The sequence below is a fragment of the Cryptomeria japonica genome, chromosome 2 (assembly GCF_030272615.1).
Source record: "Cryptomeria japonica chromosome 2, Sugi_1.0, whole genome shotgun sequence".
In the NCBI taxonomy this organism is placed as follows: Eukaryota; Viridiplantae; Streptophyta; class Pinopsida; order Cupressales; family Cupressaceae; genus Cryptomeria; species Cryptomeria japonica.
This window is the reverse complement of record NC_081406.1, coordinates 321284197-321303479: the sequence shown is the minus strand read 5'-3', so window position 1 is coordinate 321303479 and position 19283 is coordinate 321284197. Positions and strand designations below refer to the sequence as shown.

General features: G+C 36.0%; 1 protein-coding gene across 1 annotated transcript in view; it reads right to left on the bottom strand.

Moving 5' to 3' along the window:
• LOC131027209 (uncharacterized) overlaps positions 1–19283 on the bottom strand; it is a 147174-nt gene that overhangs the window by 70704 nt on the left and 57187 nt on the right. Inside the window, exons 4-6 of the mRNA XM_057957214.2 lie at positions 16244–16386; positions 15981–16158; positions 15231–15831 (exon numbers count right to left, since the gene is read on the bottom strand). Of these exons, the coding sequence (XP_057813197.1) occupies positions 15231–15831; positions 15981–16158; positions 16244–16386 (922 nt within the window). The remainder of the gene's footprint in view (positions 1–15230; positions 15832–15980; positions 16159–16243; positions 16387–19283) is intronic.

Genomic DNA, 19283 nt, shown 5'->3' with positions numbered 1-19283 from the left:
ATATGGCAAGTACAAGGAAGGGGATGCCTCGGTGAATGAGACACCGACACATCAATTCCCAAAGGGAGAGCCCATTAAATACCAGGAAGCCAATTTAAAGGAGACAAACCTCGGGGGGATGAGTGACCCCAAGATCATCCTTGTCGGAGATGACTGGAACCCAGTGCTGAAGGCCGCAGCCTTCAAAATCTTTATTATTCTTCTTCTTCTTATTTACGGGAAGGAGACCGTGGTCCCTGTAGAATTTGTGGTTCCAGGTCTTCGAATGGCCATTAAAAATAGACTTGCCACCAAGGGATCCAAATTGAAACCCTACCACACGAAGCGCGCAGGGGATCCGAGAAGCCGGAAGGACACCCGAGAGGCCGGAGGGGAATCCGAGAGGATGGAAGGGGACTCGAGAGGTCAGGCAGGCGACTTGAGAGGAACAAGACCAACGCGGGAGACTCTTGGGCGAGGAAAACCGAGAAGGATGAAGGGCGATCCCAGAGACAGGGGACCCGAGCCAACGACTCTCTAGACAACTAAATTAGGAAATTAGAATTTTAAAAATTTTATAAAAAAAAAAAACACACACCGTACGGTCGTACGGCAGTTGACCGTACGGCTGGAAAAAAGAAAAAAAAAAGGGGGAAGAAAGCCAAGGTGGATAAAGTAGGTATATGTACGTCATAGAACCTTAACATACCACATTTGTGTTCAGAATTCATTATCAATACTCAATATGCATTCATAATTCAGAATTCATCGTCAATACTCATTCGTAATTGAAAATTCATTGTCAATATGCCAGCACTTGTTTGCATGTAGTTCATTGTTTCTTTCTAGTTGGAGGATATTTTGATAGTCTTCCATTACTGTTATGACCTACAACCGCTTCTTTATGCACTACAAAGTTTTGGGTGTTTGTGAAATTCATTACAAAGCTATTATTCATATTTCTGAGTGTTGTTGGCTATGATTCAGACCTGTTTACCTTTCATATCAATGAAAAGTCTAATATTGCAGACCTGCAACCACTTTTTTATGCACTACTGAGTTCTAAGTGTTTGTGAAATTTATTACCAAACTGCTGCTCATTATTTCTAAGTGCTTTTGGAAGTGATCCAGACATGTTTACCCGTCATATTAGTGAAAACCCAGTTTTACAGACCTATAATAAAATTAAAAAATGTTTTTTTTGAGCATGAGTCTTTTTTTTTTTTTATGTGCTAGGAAAAGGAGGATGGCTGGCCGTCCCTGGGACGGTTAGGGAACATCACAGATGTCCTGAACCATATTGGGGACAAGGGGCATCCCCTCTAAGAATCATTGCGGTCCCCAAGCTTTCAGGACGTTTCCCACAGATTTTGCAATTTTGGGAACAACGGTGGGACATCCCCTGGCCGTCCCCAAGTCCCCAAAACGTCCCCGGTACAGGGGCAGGGGATTTTAGCCCGGGGACACGTCCCCAGGTAACGTAGAATAAATCCACTAAAATAATACAATATTACATTAAATAATGAATTTGAATACATTATCGTAAATTTAAATACATTATAATATAAATACATTTAAAAGAAATATTTTATTTTTATTTTTTATTTTTGATAGGTAATAGGCCGTAACCGCAATATTTTGAATCATTATTATTATTATTATGTTTGATTAGATTGACCCAAGACCTTCCCCATCCTATGGAAGGCCAAGAGTCACAGCTTAGAATTCCACTTTAGATGTCCCTATTGAGAATTGAACTTGGGTCTCCACAGTGAGAACCCAGTGTTTTAACCAGTTAAGCTCAACCCCTTGGACACATTTAAAAGAATTATTATTAATATATATTAAAATTCAAAACTCTAATTTTAAATATTTTAATTTATTGAATTAAAAACAAATCTACATTGTTCTAAAAAACAAAATATAAAGATATTAAATTGCATTTCAATAACATAAATATAAAACTCTGCACTACAAAATATATTGAACTCCCAGATATAGAATATACACAGTGACTCTTGTTTTGCGATACCAAATGACCATGATTACTAAGCAAGTCCCTTCTGTTGACTTTGTTCATAGTATTGTTGCCTATCACGCTGATGGGACAACAAGAGGATGAATAGTGATCAGATGAGAGAGAAATCCCTAGATTCAGTCAATCAGATTTGCATCAGCAGGCCTAAAAATTAAAATATAAATATTAAAAGTGGTAAGCCTTTATCTGTACGAATACGAATATTAGGGCAAAAGAGCATGAATTTTTAAGATTTTTTTGAAGTTCACTAAATTTTGAATTTCATAGATGCAATTCTGCAAACCCTACAACTTAGCATAACAATATACTCTTCATGCAAAAATGTGAAAGAATATCATCCTCAACTCCAAAAAGTGAAGTGAATAATTGAATGTTGTGCAAGAAGAGATCTACATGTAACAGCCTCTTGGGTTTGTTTGCAGTTCAGGCCCTTCACTTGTATGTCCTCGACATGTCTACCTACAGACAAGCAGGCTCTTTACACTTGGTTAAATAAATGGATAACTTTCTTCTTGGCTTGCATTCTTTCAAGTGTCATTTAGATACCAATGTCTGCATCCAGTGTGTAGAGGTTTCAGTCATCATTTTTGTTTTGTTTCCTAGCAATCTTATCATCATATGAAGCCGTCCAAATATGATCACTCCTGCAATGAATGGCTTAGTTTGAGATGACCAAATTCATATTATCTCTAACTTTCTCAGACGAAAGCCAAAGTTCCAGTTTCACAGCCTACATATGTACACAATATTCTTCACAGATTTTGCATGCATGATTACAAACCATTCCCCTCACCCTTTCAGTCAGGAGTCAAGCTTCTAGCTCGGTGTACATCATCCCAATCTATATGCTTGACTTGCATTCAGCCCAATCTTACCTTTTCTGTTGGCCTAGTTTCACCTGGGAACTAGTAGAATTCAGAAAAGAGGATTCTCCAATATCTTTGGGTCACTTACAGATTCAGCATCGAGTCACCGTGGGTACTCATTCTTACTAGTGTGTTCATACAAACTTCAATAGGACCAGCAATGTTGACAATTGGTAATCCACTGTGTGTTACATTCATCAGCTTGGTTCAGATCCTATCAGTTTGTCTAGTATGAAACCAACTATGATCACAATTTCTTCAACCAAGCTGAGCCACTGTGGCACTTTTGCACTGCAAAGGAGATTCAACAAACTCTTTCAAAGTTTAGATTCCACAAAAGTATCTACTAAGTACCATTCAGTGCAACAACTAGAGTGCCATTCACATTGCTTGCCCTTCGGTGCAGCAATTTGACTGATATTCACATTGCTTACATTCCGGTGAACTACATGATGAGATCCATATGCACTACATTCAGTAGCCCATGCATGATTAAATCATCAATCTGCACTTTCGCAGATCAAAGGATCAGAGTAAACCCGACTGAGGAGAAGTTCTTGAATCTTTGGTCTTTGTTGGATATGGAAGAACTAAGGAGTTGTCCTTGGATGGATAGCAAGTAATTTGTCTTTCATTCTCCCTTCTCCCAGACTAATCTTACAGGGATGTTTGTGCATTTTAACTGGTCAAGTCAACCGACTCATTAGACCCAGCAGACTTGCATGGTTGGTATTTCATACATCAAATCAATTCATTCCCTTATTTCATGTAATAATTCTGCACAATTGATATTTGTAATTTCATAATTGGTTTGACTAAGTCTCATAAATTCGTTTTCTGATTTTTTTCTGATTTCATAATAAAACTTATCCGATGCAATTCTGTACCAGATTTGTTGTCAATGTGAATGAGTTTTTAGGTTGTTTTGTAATACCCCTCATTTGCACTCATTATTACTAAGGATAATTTTAGTTGATTGAGTACAATATTGTGTGATCGTCTGTAGGTATTTATATGTCAAAATGATTATCTACACTTACATATGTATTTTTGGAAATGATTTAGTCATAGTTGAACTACTCGCGACTCGGCTCGACTCGCCAAGCCCCTCAGAAAAAAACTTGGCGAAAACTCGGGAAAAACTCCGCGAAAAACTCGGCAATGTAAAAACATGCTTAATTTTAATAAAAAATGCATTTTATTGCAAAATTTAATGAGAAGATGCATCCAATGAGTCAATAAATGATAACACAAAAGAAACAAGCTGATTCTAGATATATTTAAATGCAAAGTGTCTACAAAATCGCATCCTCATGAGAAATGCTGATGGCTGGAAGCAAAATAGTAAATAGTTTTTGTAAAACCAAAAGTAAATACAGCTTCCTCTTCCTAGCTCTAGCTAAAACTAGTTTCAAACTTTCATCATATTTGAAATTTCATCATTCATACTCATAGTTTCAAACTTTCAACTCTAAAATGTATAATACCAGGATTTCTTCAATGCTAATTATGTTGTTATATGGAGCCTAATCAGACTCGGAGGTTAAATTTTCCCTACTTCCATCAGCGCAGTTTCCCCCTATATTTTTCGATGCAGGTTTGGGGGCAGCACCCCCAAGTTGGGGTCAAGGGGCATCACCGAAAGATCCTGAAATTTGACTAAGTCTGGAAAATTGAAGAATCCTCCAAAAACTAGATTTTGCATTATAACTCGTGGAGGTCTGAAACCACTCTCAAACATCCTGACAGTATATATGGAATATAACTTAAAGTATAAGTTATACTTAAATGTTATATTCCATATATGAATCCTGATGGACAGACCAAAAAACTCAGCGATTACTTGAGGGCATAGTGGGCTCTCGGCATGGCCCTTCCAAGTGAGTTTCCCCCTTCTCAGCCCAAAACCACATCGAAAAACAAAAAATGCATGTATTTTTTGCCGTTTTCGGCTATTATGCTAACTCAGCGAAACTCGCCAAAAACTCCGCGAGTTTTTGCCAAAAACTCGGCAAGTTTTCCTTGCGAGTATAAGTCATTACTACTTGCCAGGCTCAAAAACTCGGCGAGTTTTTGAAACTCGCCGAGTTTTCGGCGAGTAGTCCATCTATGGATTTAGTTATAAACACGAAGAATTCTTACATCCTTAATCATGTAAAATATAAAAGGTAAGCATTAATCTATCTACCTAAGTTCATGAAGAGGGATACCAGGGATGAATGGACTATGAGAATCAGGCCGTTGGTAGAAGTGGGTGAATCTATTAAATTCAAAATATAAATTTTGGGAACATCAGCACATTGAAATAGACCCATAAAAATAAAATATAAAAATCATTGACTTAAGTTTGCTGCAGATCTGACAGGCAATAAAATAGGGTGAGCAAAAATCTTCCCATAATCAAGTTAAGGAATAGTCAATTAAATGTGTTTGGTGTGTAAATGTTTTAAAAAAAAGGGAGAAAGAGGCCACCATGCTGGAGGGGGCCAACTGACATAGTTCCCATAGTGCAAGATTCCGAGTTTTGGGAGGCTTGAATGTTGTGATTTATGGATCAATGTTCTGATATTTGAAGGGGTTACACAATGGTATTTCTTCTGCCTTATGTGGATGACATAATCTCCTGTTTAAGAACCACATTGCTCCTGAAATCCCTCTAACCTGGGAGCCTGTGTGCTGATTATTTTACCATTCCTTGGCCACCACTTTTGACTCTTATTCCCCTTATTTTGGACATCATAATGAGTGATTAGAAATCTTTTATCTTGGGCACAATTGGTGTAGCAAAAAGCATTAAGTTTGGTGGTTGTGGAATGTATGGCAAATGCCACAGAAGAGGGCTTGGGTGTTGGAAAGCCTCACTGACATCTCGGCACCTCAGTGTGAGGCTTAACTATGCATTTACCTTTATGGTTTGATTGATAGATTCTGGTATTAATGTATCATTCAGTCATCAGGAGCGTATCTATACATGGTGGACTGGAATCCTTTCTTGATAAATTTTATCCCTTCATGGGCACCACATTTGTAAGCTCTAAATTCTAATGCATGTGATAGGACGCTGGTTCTCCCCTCTTGAGGATTGATTTTTCTTTCCAGATAAATTCAAAGTTGTCTTGACTTATGGGAAGCAATGGCTGGGGTTCAGTCTCCAATGACATTCAAAATTTGCCTATACTCTTCCAAGTTCACCGCTCTATTGCTGCTGTTCATGCTGAGGTTGCATCTACTGGATCTGTCATTCCATGGGATAAAATGTTCTTGGTAAAACTAAGTTTATTATTTATAGTTTGTGTAAGTTTGTTTATTCTAAAAAAGTGGAGTAGGGAGAGGATGGAGATGAACCACCATGTTTCTTGCCTAAAAGGACTGAAGCTTTTCCCTAATTTTGTTCATTTGTTGTAAAACGACAAATAAATGGGCCTGAGCAGGGGCTAAATTTGATGGTTGTACTGCTGTGACCACATGGTTGCATTTAAACATTTTTTCCATAAGATACAATTAATATTTTACGAAGACTGTATGGCTGCATCAAAACATTTTTGCAATAAAATATGATTTAAACTTTAGCAAGACTGTATGGCCATTTGAGCATTTTTTCTGTAAAATATGATTAAAAATTTAGAATAACTGTATGGCTATATTTCAACAATTTTCGCTGTAAAATAGTGATACTATCAAAATTTTAAGTTGACCTTATCCCATTTAACAAGAGATTTTAGTGTAGAGTGACAGGTTAAAATTATGTAAAGTGAGGAAAGGAGTAGAGGTTACAAGGCATAGTTACGAGGAGACCGGTACTGGTCCAGGTATGGGACACTGATACCGGTACTATTACAGGTACTTTTCAAAATAGGAGACGGGGGGGTACTTGGAGATGCCATTTTTTTAATATAATTTAATAAATCCAGTCGACCTGCACTGAAAGACTTCCCATGCCTATAGAAGGAGATCGCATGATGGTAAGAAAAATAAAAATGCTCAGGAAAAAAATAACATGCATCCCATGTCTAGATATAAATTAGTCTTTTTTGGCATCAAAACAACAATCGACCTTTTTAAGGTTTTAATTGTCATGTTTTAGTCAAAAAAAGTTGTCTTTTCTTCTTTTTTCCACGGGAGACATCTCATTTTCCACAGGAGACAAGAGGAGACGTCTGAATTCTTTTCACTGAGTTTCCTGTGTTTGGGTGCATCTTTGTTCCCAGGACACATCCCAAGGGGTCAGAAACACGTCTCCTGGTAACTACATTACAAGGCAGCAAGATATTATTATCATTTGAGGTAAGCTGTTGTGTATATGGTATGGTGAATTTGAAAATAAGACTGTCTAAATATAGGTATGTAAAAATATGTTGTCAAAATAAATGTGTTTGTGTATATGAGATAATATGTAGTTAGTGGCCTATATGCATGACAACAAGTAGGAACAAAGATGCATGTAGATAGGTGACACGGATATTGTTATATAATTATGTAAGTATAAGTGAGTAGGTAACACAAGTAATAATAAATATATGGTCGAATAGGATTAATGATTATAATGTATGATGTGGAGATTTATATATGGATTAAATATATGTGAGGATAAATGTAGAGTAGTGCTTATGCCATGTATTAAACACATAAAGTTGAAGCTATCTTACCTCGGGATCATCATACCAAGCAGTATGTACAACAATTTCATAAAATTATATGTTATTAATTATATTTGTGGAAAATATATCATATTGATGACCTATGTTGTTTTAAATCTACTATGGAATGAATGAAGAACTTAGATAGAATATTTGAAGGAAGATAAAGATGGATATTGTTTCTTTTGGTCAAAGGATAGGTCGTGTTTACTATGGTTTAGTATTCTTCATCTTTAATGCTTACAGAATTTGTATGTCTCCTTTGAAAATAGAAGAATATTCATAAAAATATATACCTTGAAAACATAGGACTTATTAATACCCTTATATAAGACTTATATAGACACGGAAATACAAGTTTTTCTATTATTGTGTAGCTGGACTATAGAAAATCCTCTAATTCCGTAATGTTGATATTTGAAGGCTGGCCAAAATAGGTAGTACTTGAAAAGAAGTTAAAGTAGCAGAACAACTTCCTACACTTACCTTGAGAGAAAGGTTTTGCAAAACTTTTCCAATCTTTAAAAGGATTACAAAAACTTAATAGAAATAAACACATATAGCATGTACACCACAATACAGTGATTTAAGTGGGGAAAACCCTTTCGGAAGAAAAATCCCACACTCCAAAAGTTGTCCAATATACTATTCAGAAATCAACAACAAAATACAATATACTTGCAAAGCAAACTTCTTATGGGAGTATCACCATCTAGAGATACAAAGGTAACTCAACAATTATAATACTCTTACACACAACCTCCATCTCACGCACCTAATATATAGAAGATTTAATACATGAAACCATCAAACAATATTACAAAACCATGAGCTAAAACCACCCAATAAAGTGACGCCCAACTTATCTCCAATCCAAGATGCCCTATTATGTGTCAAAACACACACCAACATGTGTAACTCTCTTTTACAGCTCATTTAAGTGTCCAACACGTTTTATATTTCCCATTTCAGGAGACCCAACTTCTACAAGCCAAAACTTTTGATTCAGGTATCTAATTGACGAACCGTTCAAAGCCCTGATAAACTCGAGAAGTGCTCTATCAAGCTCTAACTTGCTAGGCTAGTCATGGCCACTATCGTATTTTCAAATCTAGACATGAACTTGCAATGAAAATTTATCGGCATGCTTATTTAGCCAATCCATAGCTTTAGGAAAAATTTTGAACCAATCCATACTCAAATGTAAACTTACTATAAATAGTAACCTTATGTAAATGCAAAGTTGAGACGTTATTTTCCTAACATTCTCCCACTTGTCGAACACCTTGCAAGAACAAAGGAAGTATCTACACAATTTAATTGCTAGGGGCCATGAAGCCCATAGATTTTGAACACCATCTGAACTTCTCTCTACTCATACCATTAGTTAAGGAATCTACGACATTCATCAAAGTATCTACCTTAACCAGCTTATCCTTGACCATATCTATGAAAAAATAATAATGAACGTCAAAGTGCTTCGTCCTGGCATAAAATGTCAAGTTCTTAGCTAGTCAAATCGCATTATGACTGTCACAATAAACTGTCACTACACCTTGTTTTATTCCAATATCTGAACACAATCTCTCAAGCCAAATGGCTTCTTTACAAGCATGAGTAGCTACCATATACTCAACTTCAATAGTGAACAAAGCAACCATAGCCTGTCGCTTACTCATCCAATTGATTGCACCACCAAATAATGTAGACATATAAGCATTGGTGGATCTTATGCTACCAATATCACCTACCCAGTTTGAATCCACATGACCATGAATATCAAGGTAAATCTCATCTCCTATCAAATTGCCATGATAAAGCAAGGAATACTCTAATGTACCCTTCAAATATTTGAAGACTCTTTTATCTACATTCTGAAGAACTCTATCAGAATTAGACATAAATCTGGAAAGAACCCCCATTGTTCGGGCAATGTCTAGTCTAGTGCAAACCATAGCATACATCAAACTTCCAACTGCACTCTAATAAGGCATTCTATTCATGTCCTCCATCTCAAATAGGGATATAAGACAATTTGAAGCAAATAACTTCGTTCCAACTGTAAAAAAAACACATAATGGTCTACAATCATGCATGGTAAACCTCTATAAACTAAATTCACATACTTACTCTGAACTAGCCATAGCTTTCTACTCACTCTATCTCTTCTAATTTCCATCCCAAGAATATGCTTAGCTACACCAAGATCTTTCATTTCAATTTTAGCAACAAGTTGAGACTTGTTTTGAAAGCATACCTTTCCCTTTACCAATGAATAACATATTATCAACATATAATGAAATGTATAAGAAATATTCACCAACAGATTTATAATTAACACAATAATCTATTTTAGAACACTCGAACCCCAAATCAACACATAACTATAACAATAATGTGAAATCTAATTTACCTTTTACCATGTAGTTCTATGGTTGTGTCATATAAATATCCTCCTCCAAATCACCATGAAGGAAAACAGTTTTCACATCCATTTACTCAACCTCTAAATCATAAGCAGTGGCAATAGAAAACAAAAGTGTAATGAATGACATTTTTGCAATAGATTTTTGCAACACAAGAAAACATCTCACCATAATCAAAATGCTCAACTTGAGAGTAGCCTTTGGCAACCAACCTTGCTTTATACTTCTTAATACCTCCATCTAAGCGAATCTTCTTCTCAAACACTCACTTGCAACCAACAAGTTTTCGTCCTTCAAGCAATGATACAAGATCCCATGTATCATTCTTTTTTTTAAGTTGTCATTTCTTCATCCATAGCAATTTTCCAAGATTTTGCATCATTCATACTTAATGCCTCTTCTATAGATCTAGGTTCACCTATGCTAGTATTCAAAGCAAAAACACATCTCCAATTATCAGGTGAATACCTTTCAGGTGGTTGTCTATGCCTTCTAGATCTTTGAACAAGCTAAGTTGGAAGTTTTTCCTCCTCTTTTGACAATTCATAGCTAGATGAGCTCTCCACAACTTCTTGTCTATCTAGGGATCTCGATTCAACTTTTTCAGGCATAGAGGTAAGTTGAATCACATCTTCCGTTTAGTTTGTTTTCGCTGCAATGTAACAAGAGAGTTTGTTTCTCTAAAAATAACACTTCTACTATGTATCACCTTTTATACAACAGGGTCCCAAAGCTTGTATCCTTTCACAATTTCTTCTTTGCACTCCTTACAAAGTGTCCAAACTTACCACAATTCTAGCAAATAACTTTGGACTTTCCAAGAGATTTGGATCTCCCCTTCGACTTGAATTTATTACGCTTCTCATTCTTCTTGTCTTCTTCCTTAGGTCTTCAACGAACACTTAGGGCCTCCTTGGCATTGATGGATACCTTCCTCATTATCTCTTTAGAAAGAAAAGAACCTACCACATCTTCGATCTTCTAAATAACAAAAAGACGATCAATAACCATCACAAGGAAATCCCACGAATCAACAAAAGAACAAAGCAAGATCTGACATTTCCCCTCCTCATCCATCTTGACACCAACAAATAACAAATGCCAATTAAGACACCAAAATATTAAATTCTTCTAAGTGGTTTATAATACGCCCACCCTCTTCCATTCTCAAGGAATATAATTTCTTTCTCAAGAAAATCTTGTCCATTAAAAATTTGACTTGATACATCTCACCAAGTTTCTTCCATAGCTTCTTTGCAGAGAACTCTTCATAGACATTGATTAAAAAAGAGTCTGCCAAGCACAATCTGATTAGACCCTTGGCTTTACGATGAATAACATCATTTACAGCTGCAATAGGATCTATACATTTGAAGGCATTCTCATGAATGACATCCCACATATCTCAATCTATTAACAAATCCTCCATCTTCAGCTTCCACGTCTCAAAATTATTTTCAGAAAATTTCTCCACCTCTATTCTCCCTAACAAACTTCCCATCTGAAAATTCCTACAACAAGATCACAAAGCATTTTCTGCACAAACTCCCTTTCGAAATTGGATTAATTCAAAAAAAACCAAATAACCCACAACGAAAACCAAAGATGATCAAGCTCTAATACCACCTGAAAGGAAATTAAGATAGCAAACCAACTTCTAACGCTAACCTTGAGAGGAGGGTTATGCAAATCTTTTCAAATCTTTATAACAATTAAGGAAGCTTAACAAAAATAAAAATAAATAACATGCATACCACAACACAATGATTTACATGGGGAAAACCCTTTCAATAAAAAAAACCAATGCTCCAAAAGCCGCCCAATATATTATTCAAATATCAACAACAAAATACAATATACTTGCAGAACTAACTTCTCACAAGAGTGTCACCATCCAAAGATCTAAAGGTAACTCAGCAGTTATAAGACTTACACACAACCTTCATCTCACACACCTAATATATAGGAGATACAATACATGAAACCGTCAAACAATATTACCAAACTCTGAGCTTAAACCACCCAATAAAGCGGCACCGAACTTAACTCCAATCCAAAATCCCCTATGATGTGTCAAAACACACACCAACACGTGTAACTCCCTTTTACAATTCATTTATGTGTCCAACACATTTATATGTTTCCCATTTCGAGAGACCCAACTTTTGGAGGCCATAACTTTTGATCAAGGTGTCTAATTAACAAAACATTTGAAGCACTAGCAAGCTCATGAAATGCTCTATCAAACTATAACTTGTTGTGCTCATTATGGCCACTTTCAGGTCCATCTGCAAAATCTAAGTCCTTCAAAATTGACTTTAAAACTTTCCAAAACAAAAACTTTAATATCTTCAAATCAAGACATGATCTTGGGGGAAAATTTCAGACCAATCCATGCTCAAATGTAAACATACTATAAATAGTAACCTTATGTAAATGCAAGCTTGAAACACCATTTTCCTAACAATATTCAGGGAATAAGCCTGGTTTTTGGAATTAGATCAAGTCTAGGGATTCGGTGTGTTATCATGGCATTACCTTTTTTTGAATAAGAACGTAAGTTTTTTTTAATATTGGATGTAGAACGTAAGCTTATGAAATAAAGTTGCCCTTACTATTAGGGTTGATTGGGTTAGGAAACTATCACTTTTAAGTTGAAATAATTTATTAAGCAATAGTAATACTCAATGCCATAATTTAAAGTGGACAAATGTCCATAGGGAAACTAAAAACTAGACAATAAGTTCTAGTTGATATTTTAGCATGTGAGGAACTGTTGTGACAAGAAATGACTATAAGTTAGTGCTAATAAATTAATTGAAAAGAAATGACAAGTGGTAATATGTACCTTACAAGTAGGATTTCTTTGATTGATTGTCATTTTATTTGTGTTTCAGAATAGACAAATTACCGAGATATGCTGCATGTTATATTAAACTATTGTGAATACACAATATATATGAAGGCAAATTCGGTTGAGTAATCATTGAAAATTCCAAAAACAAATTGGTGACCTTAGAGAAGGGACATATGTTCGATTGTGTGTAAGAGAGGATTTTATTTGTTCTGTCATTTTATCAGAGTCGTAATCCAATGAGATAACTTTAAAGGATGTGACATTGACTAATATTATCATAAGTATGAGTCATGATAAAATAATTTTCAATGTTTTTCTCTGTCATAAACTCAGTTCATGGAAAAAGTATTTGCAAGCATGTTGCTTCAATATCCATGAAGAGAATATCATAAAAGCAAGATTTGAGCCCTAAAAAGTAAGCCCCAAATGAAGCCTAATGAATTTTCTAAGACACCACAGATACATTCCTAAAACTTAAAAGGAATATTACGAGAAAAGAAGAAAGAGAGAATTAAATCCCTGTTGCAACTCAGACTGCATAAATGTATTTTTCGCTCTCAGATTTGGATTTGAAAAATATCTATTTTGAACCTTCATTGGGCTAACGTCGGAGAGCTATTTCAAAAACTCGCTAAACTCACTAAAAGCTTGCAGATTATCCTGTCAACTAGGCTGTGAATTTTCTGTGACACCAAAGATAGATATCTAAAAAGAAGAATGAGAAAATTTATATCACTATTGCAACTCAGACTGCATAAATGTTTTTTGGCTCTCAGAATTGGATTGGAAAAACATCTGTTTTAAACTTTCATTGTGCTAGTGTCAGATAGCCTATTTCAAAACCTTGCCAGACTCGCTAAAAGCTTGCAGATTATCCTCTCAACTAGGCTGTGAGTTTTCTGCAACACAGATTTTTAAAAAGAACGAAAAAAGAATGAGAAATTTATGTCACTGTTGCAACTCAGATTGTTTACATCTTTTTTGCTTTTACTCAAACTCGGGTTTGGAATTGAAAAATATCTATGTTAAATTTTCATTGTGCTAATGTCAGAGAGTCTATTCCAAACACTCACCATGTTAGCTTTTCAGATCAGAAATGTAATAAGCAGAAAAACACAACTCTTAGAACAATGAACAAGTATTTTACCCTGGGAAAACCCTCCTACTCGAGGGAGAAAAACCCAGCAAGATATTCTCTTATAAATCAGAATAATATCAAGCGCTAGAAAGGCCAAATACAATACAATGGATCTGCACTTATATCTGGTGCAATTTCTTGAATACAAAATATATAGCTCTTCTCCTCGAGTCAAATCTGCTACACTTGAAGGGCGAACCTGCTGCTACTGCTAGAAGATGCGAATTTGAAATGAATTGAATTGATTATCAAATGAGGAGACACCTTCTCCTATATATACAAGCAAGGTGACCTTTCTTCTAGGGCCAACCTGAATATAAAAACATGATTAGGCCAACCTGCCTTATTTATTTATTCTTATGGAGATGATACATAGGCCAACTTGCCTTGGAAATAATCTGGCTGACTTGCCTATGGAAATACTTGCTGCAGCTATAAAACACTAACACACCAGACACTAAAAACTTAGAGATTATCGTATTGACTAGGCCGAACTCACAAATAAAGCCCATTTGACTCTTTTTGTGTGACTTGGTTTGGAACTTGTAAAGTCTTAAAAAAGTCAGTCTCGATATAAAAAATTATTTCATGAATGACTTTATTTTCTTATCTTTGAATTTATCTCTCCTTATAAGCAATAACTTATAAATAAATTAAATTTTTTAGATTGATTTCACAAGTTCACATTTTTTATGCATTTATCTTGCAAGAGCTGTGTTCTTTCAGTTATCATAAGAAACGAGGATAGAGCACAGCTGTTACTATGTATACATAACATTCTCACAGGAAAACTGCATTATTATTAAAACAGGTTGTCTTGTGTTTAACTCAACACACAACCTTATATTGTCACCCAGTAACTTGCATACATGCATGTCTGTGTGTAGAATAAGAATTGCAATAAATTTCTAACAAATGAAACAAATAGTTAATCTCGAAGCATGAATGTCTTAAGGTAAAAGAGCATAAGAAGTTGTCCAAAAAAACAACTATACAATCATTCTCAAAATCATCCATATCTGATGGAAATGAACATCAATATAGAAAACAGCCACAACAGATGATGTTCAAGGCTCCAATACTAAAACGGACAACAAACCTTCAATATCAAATAAAGAGTAGTCAATCTCAGAGCATGAAAAGATTTTAAGATGCAATACAACCTCCCCAAGAAAGCATAAATTACATCCAAATCAAAACAATTCATGTCTAATGCAAATGAACATAGATATAGCACAAGGGCACAACAGATTATGTTAGAGGCTGCAACACAAAACAAGACAACAAACCTTCATTACAGCTGCATTTGTGTCAATGCCCTCTACTTTCACTCCTTGTATTGTGGCCTGTGCTAGTTCAACCTTTTCAAAGCTGCTCCTTGATTGCATAACCGCCCTCTCTAAAGGTGTCAACTCGCCAACAAGAACTTCACCAACAGGAAGTCCTGTTTCATCAGTTGCACCAGAGACCTTTGAAAAGGTGAATCCTAAACTGGACAGTGTGGACAAAGCCGAGGTCGAATGGAGCCCACTTTTATCCATATTTTTACTAATATGTACTTCATTATTTCTTGGACTTCGTGCATCCACTGAGGGTAAGAGATCTGACAATGCTTCTAAAATCAGGTCCCCTCCAGGAAGTTTCTCTGCTAGATTAAATGTAAGAAGTCTTTCAGGGTGAGGTGGCAGAATATGAAATGCTTCACGGATTGCACGAAGGCGTAAAATGCCTAAAACAGACTTTGAAATGGCTTCTGCCCGTCCAACACCTTCAAGATGAAACTTTCGAATGAACTGATGCACACACAGAATCTCTTGAAGAATGGCCAGCCAATAGTCACGGCGTGAATGTCCTGTAAGTTCTGGAAACTCCATGACGACTGGTTCAGGTCTGCGAATGAACTTTAAAGTTTAATTAAACAGGCAAGCTGTAATTTGCAATCATTCAAAGAATCTGGCAGGTAATGGAATATTTCAAAGCATTGCAGCCTCTCAGAAAAACAAAAATGAGATGCAAAATGTTCAGCAGCAATGACTTACAAAGATATTGATTTATACATAACAGCCTTGTCAAATAAGCGTGCACCCCATGGTCCCGTCAAGTCAGGTTTAACAACCTGCTTCAAATCAGATGATAAATCATACTTTTTTGCCTTATCATATGACACAATGCCCAAGGCTTCAAAATAAAGGGCATGGTCAGTCAATGTCAACCGTCCTGCAACACAGTAATTGATTTGATAAACACGCATGCATTATCAAAAAAAGGTAATCTGAGAAGGAAATGCGGTTATATAACTCACCAGGCCACGCAGAGACACCTACATGCTGGAGAACAGGCTGAGTAGTTACAGTACCATCAACATCAATAATCATCTCTCCATTAGCTAGACGAAGACTGGAAAGCATAGTGGACGCAGACTGATTTTTCATTGTTTTAATAGCCCTGAGAATGAGAAATCAATAATGAAAATTCTTTAACACCATCAAAACATGTACAAGCTTAATATTTTTAAATATTATGAAAAATATTTATTTTCTGATCTAATGTGTATTCATACATGTTTGACATGGAATGTTAGCTTGAAAAATGCTGAGATCGTCATTTGGCATTTCTGCTCAAATTATAATTGGAAAAATGCAACATTGCGATGGAAAAGAGCAAAAGTATTCTGCATGTTAGTTGACCAAGAAAGAGATATCGAACACTGAATAGGGGGTCAAAAGACAGAAAACCAACCAATACAAAATGAAATGATGGTGACTAGCAAAATGTCATTTTTACAGAAATTAATAGAAGTCACATTGTCCTCTAAAATATGGTTGTTTCCACATTTAGATTGAGGTCAATGAGTCCTTATCAGAGGTCTTGGCCTTGGAGAGGTCCATAAGCCAGGGATGCCCTCTTGCCCCTGCCCTATTTGTTATAACATCTGATGCTATTTTCTACATTTTGAAGGAGTTTTCACTGACCCCTAAGATAAAGAGTCTTTCTCTTCCTAATAATGAAGACCTCCTAAATATCCAGTTTGCTGATGACACTACCCTATTTGTGAAACTTAAGGAGGAAAATATGGAAAATCTCATGCAAAAGCTGAACATGTTATACTTTGCCTCAGGTGCAAAATTATCAAATGGCAAATCCACCATGCTCAACTGGAAGGAAACCCCCGATTGGTTTGCCAAATATGACTACTTGTGGGGAGGGCCCACCAAACAAGTTAGGTATATAGGGATCACCTTTGCAATTAATCCTTGTTTAAAGGATATATGATAGACAATTTTTATCCTTGGCTGGTAGATCCAGCTATTTAAAAAAAATTATCTTCATACAATCTATACTACTCTTCTATTTGGCTCTTTAATAGTTATCAAATTAATGATATTCAAAATAAAATTAGGAGCTTTCCGTGGTATGATGACAAAGGGAAAAAGAAAAAACACTCTATCAATTGGGAATGGTGTTGTCTTGACAAATTGCAAGGTGTTTTAGGTTTGAAAGACTTAAGGAGGCATAGAATAGCTCTTGTTATTAAATGGATCCTTAAAGTTTTGGAAGGCAATGAACCATGGGAGGTCCTTGTAAGAAACAATATTCAACTTCTTGTTCCTAACCAAGAATAACCAGGAAAATGCTTCCTTTCTATGAATTGTTGACTTGCAAATACCCAGTAGTTCCTGCAGTGTCTAATGCATTTAGGTATTTGGAAGGCCTGGGAATTGGCAAAAAATAATGTATGAAATGGTGATGTCTTTGACTGTGCTAATAATTATTTGCATTCTTACAAGTCTATTTGCTGGAATCTTGATCATAAAGGTAAACCTTTAGCATTGCTACAAGGCTGCTCAGCTAAGAGTAGGTCCTCTAAAGGGATAAATGTTTTAGTGATATCAATAATGTGTAATGTCCCCACTTCGAAATAGAATTTATTGGCAAATAATAATAATAATAAAATTAAAATTCACAAGAATAAAAATTAAATTAAAATTAAAATATAAAAGAATATAATTAAATATTTAATATAATTAAAATTAAATTAAGTTAATGAATGATCAATAGACATGGAATAAAAAGTTGTGACTCTCTCAAACATGAGATATAAAAGGGAGAAGAGTAATAAAACAAATGCAGAAGCATATGGATTTCAAAGAATTGATTAATTAACAGAATGAGCAAGACGCTCATAAATAATACAAGAATATTTACAAGAATAGCAAGTTTCTAATAAGAAACTGCTGAGAAGATCGTAGACGATCTAACTAGAATAGAATATACACTATTGAGCATTAATACTAAAATTAACATTATTTTAATATTCTAATACCCTCCCTTAATGCTCAATCTATTAACTACACCTATAGACCCCCTGAATTTTACAAATTTATCAGGACCAAGGGGCTTGGTGAAGATGTCTACTGGCTGCTCTGAGGTAGGAACATACAACAACTGGATGGATCCGTCTTCAACCAGCTGTCGAATATAGTGATAATGAGTTTCCACATGCTTGGTTCTTTCATGGAAGACTGGATTCTTGGCGAGTTTGAGCACTCCCTGATTATCACAGAACAAGGGAGTAGGACCTGCCTGGGAGACATGCATATCCGCAAGCATTCGTCGAAGCCAAACCGCCTCACAAGATGCCTTAACTGCTCCCCGATACTCTGCTTCTATCGAGGAGAGAGCCACTGCCTGCTGCTTCTTACTAGTCCATGTGACAGCACCAGATCCCAAACTAAATACATACACTACTGTAGACTTACGGTCATCAACCGAACCTGCCCAATCAGAATCTGTGTAGCCACTGAGTATAGGATCAGAACTCTGAGTGTACAGAAGTCCATAATCAGGAGTGCCACTCACATAACGCAGCACACGCTTCGCTGCTATCCAATGATCAGCCTTGGGAGCTGTCATGAAGCGTGAAATGTAGCTCACTGCAAAACCGATGTCAGGTCTAGTGGCAGTAAGATAGATGAGACTGCCCACTAGTTGCCTGAACAAAGATTCATCCACAACTGGTGAAGATGACTGTGCTGAAAGTTTGAGCCCGGGTTCCATAGGAGTAGAGGCAGGTTTGCAATCCTCCATTCTGAACCTGTCCACAAGACTTCTGGCATACTTGGACTGAGAGAGAAAGATACTGTTTTCAGTCTGCCAAACTTCAACTCCTAAGCAGTAATGTAGAAGTCCCAAATCTGTCATATCAAAGGTGCGGCACAAATCCTGTTTGATCCCAGTGATCAAATGTGCTGAACTGCCAGTAATGATTAAGTCATCTACATAGACAACCACAAACAGAACATCATTACTAGTATGCTTGATATACAGGTTTGCATCAGATG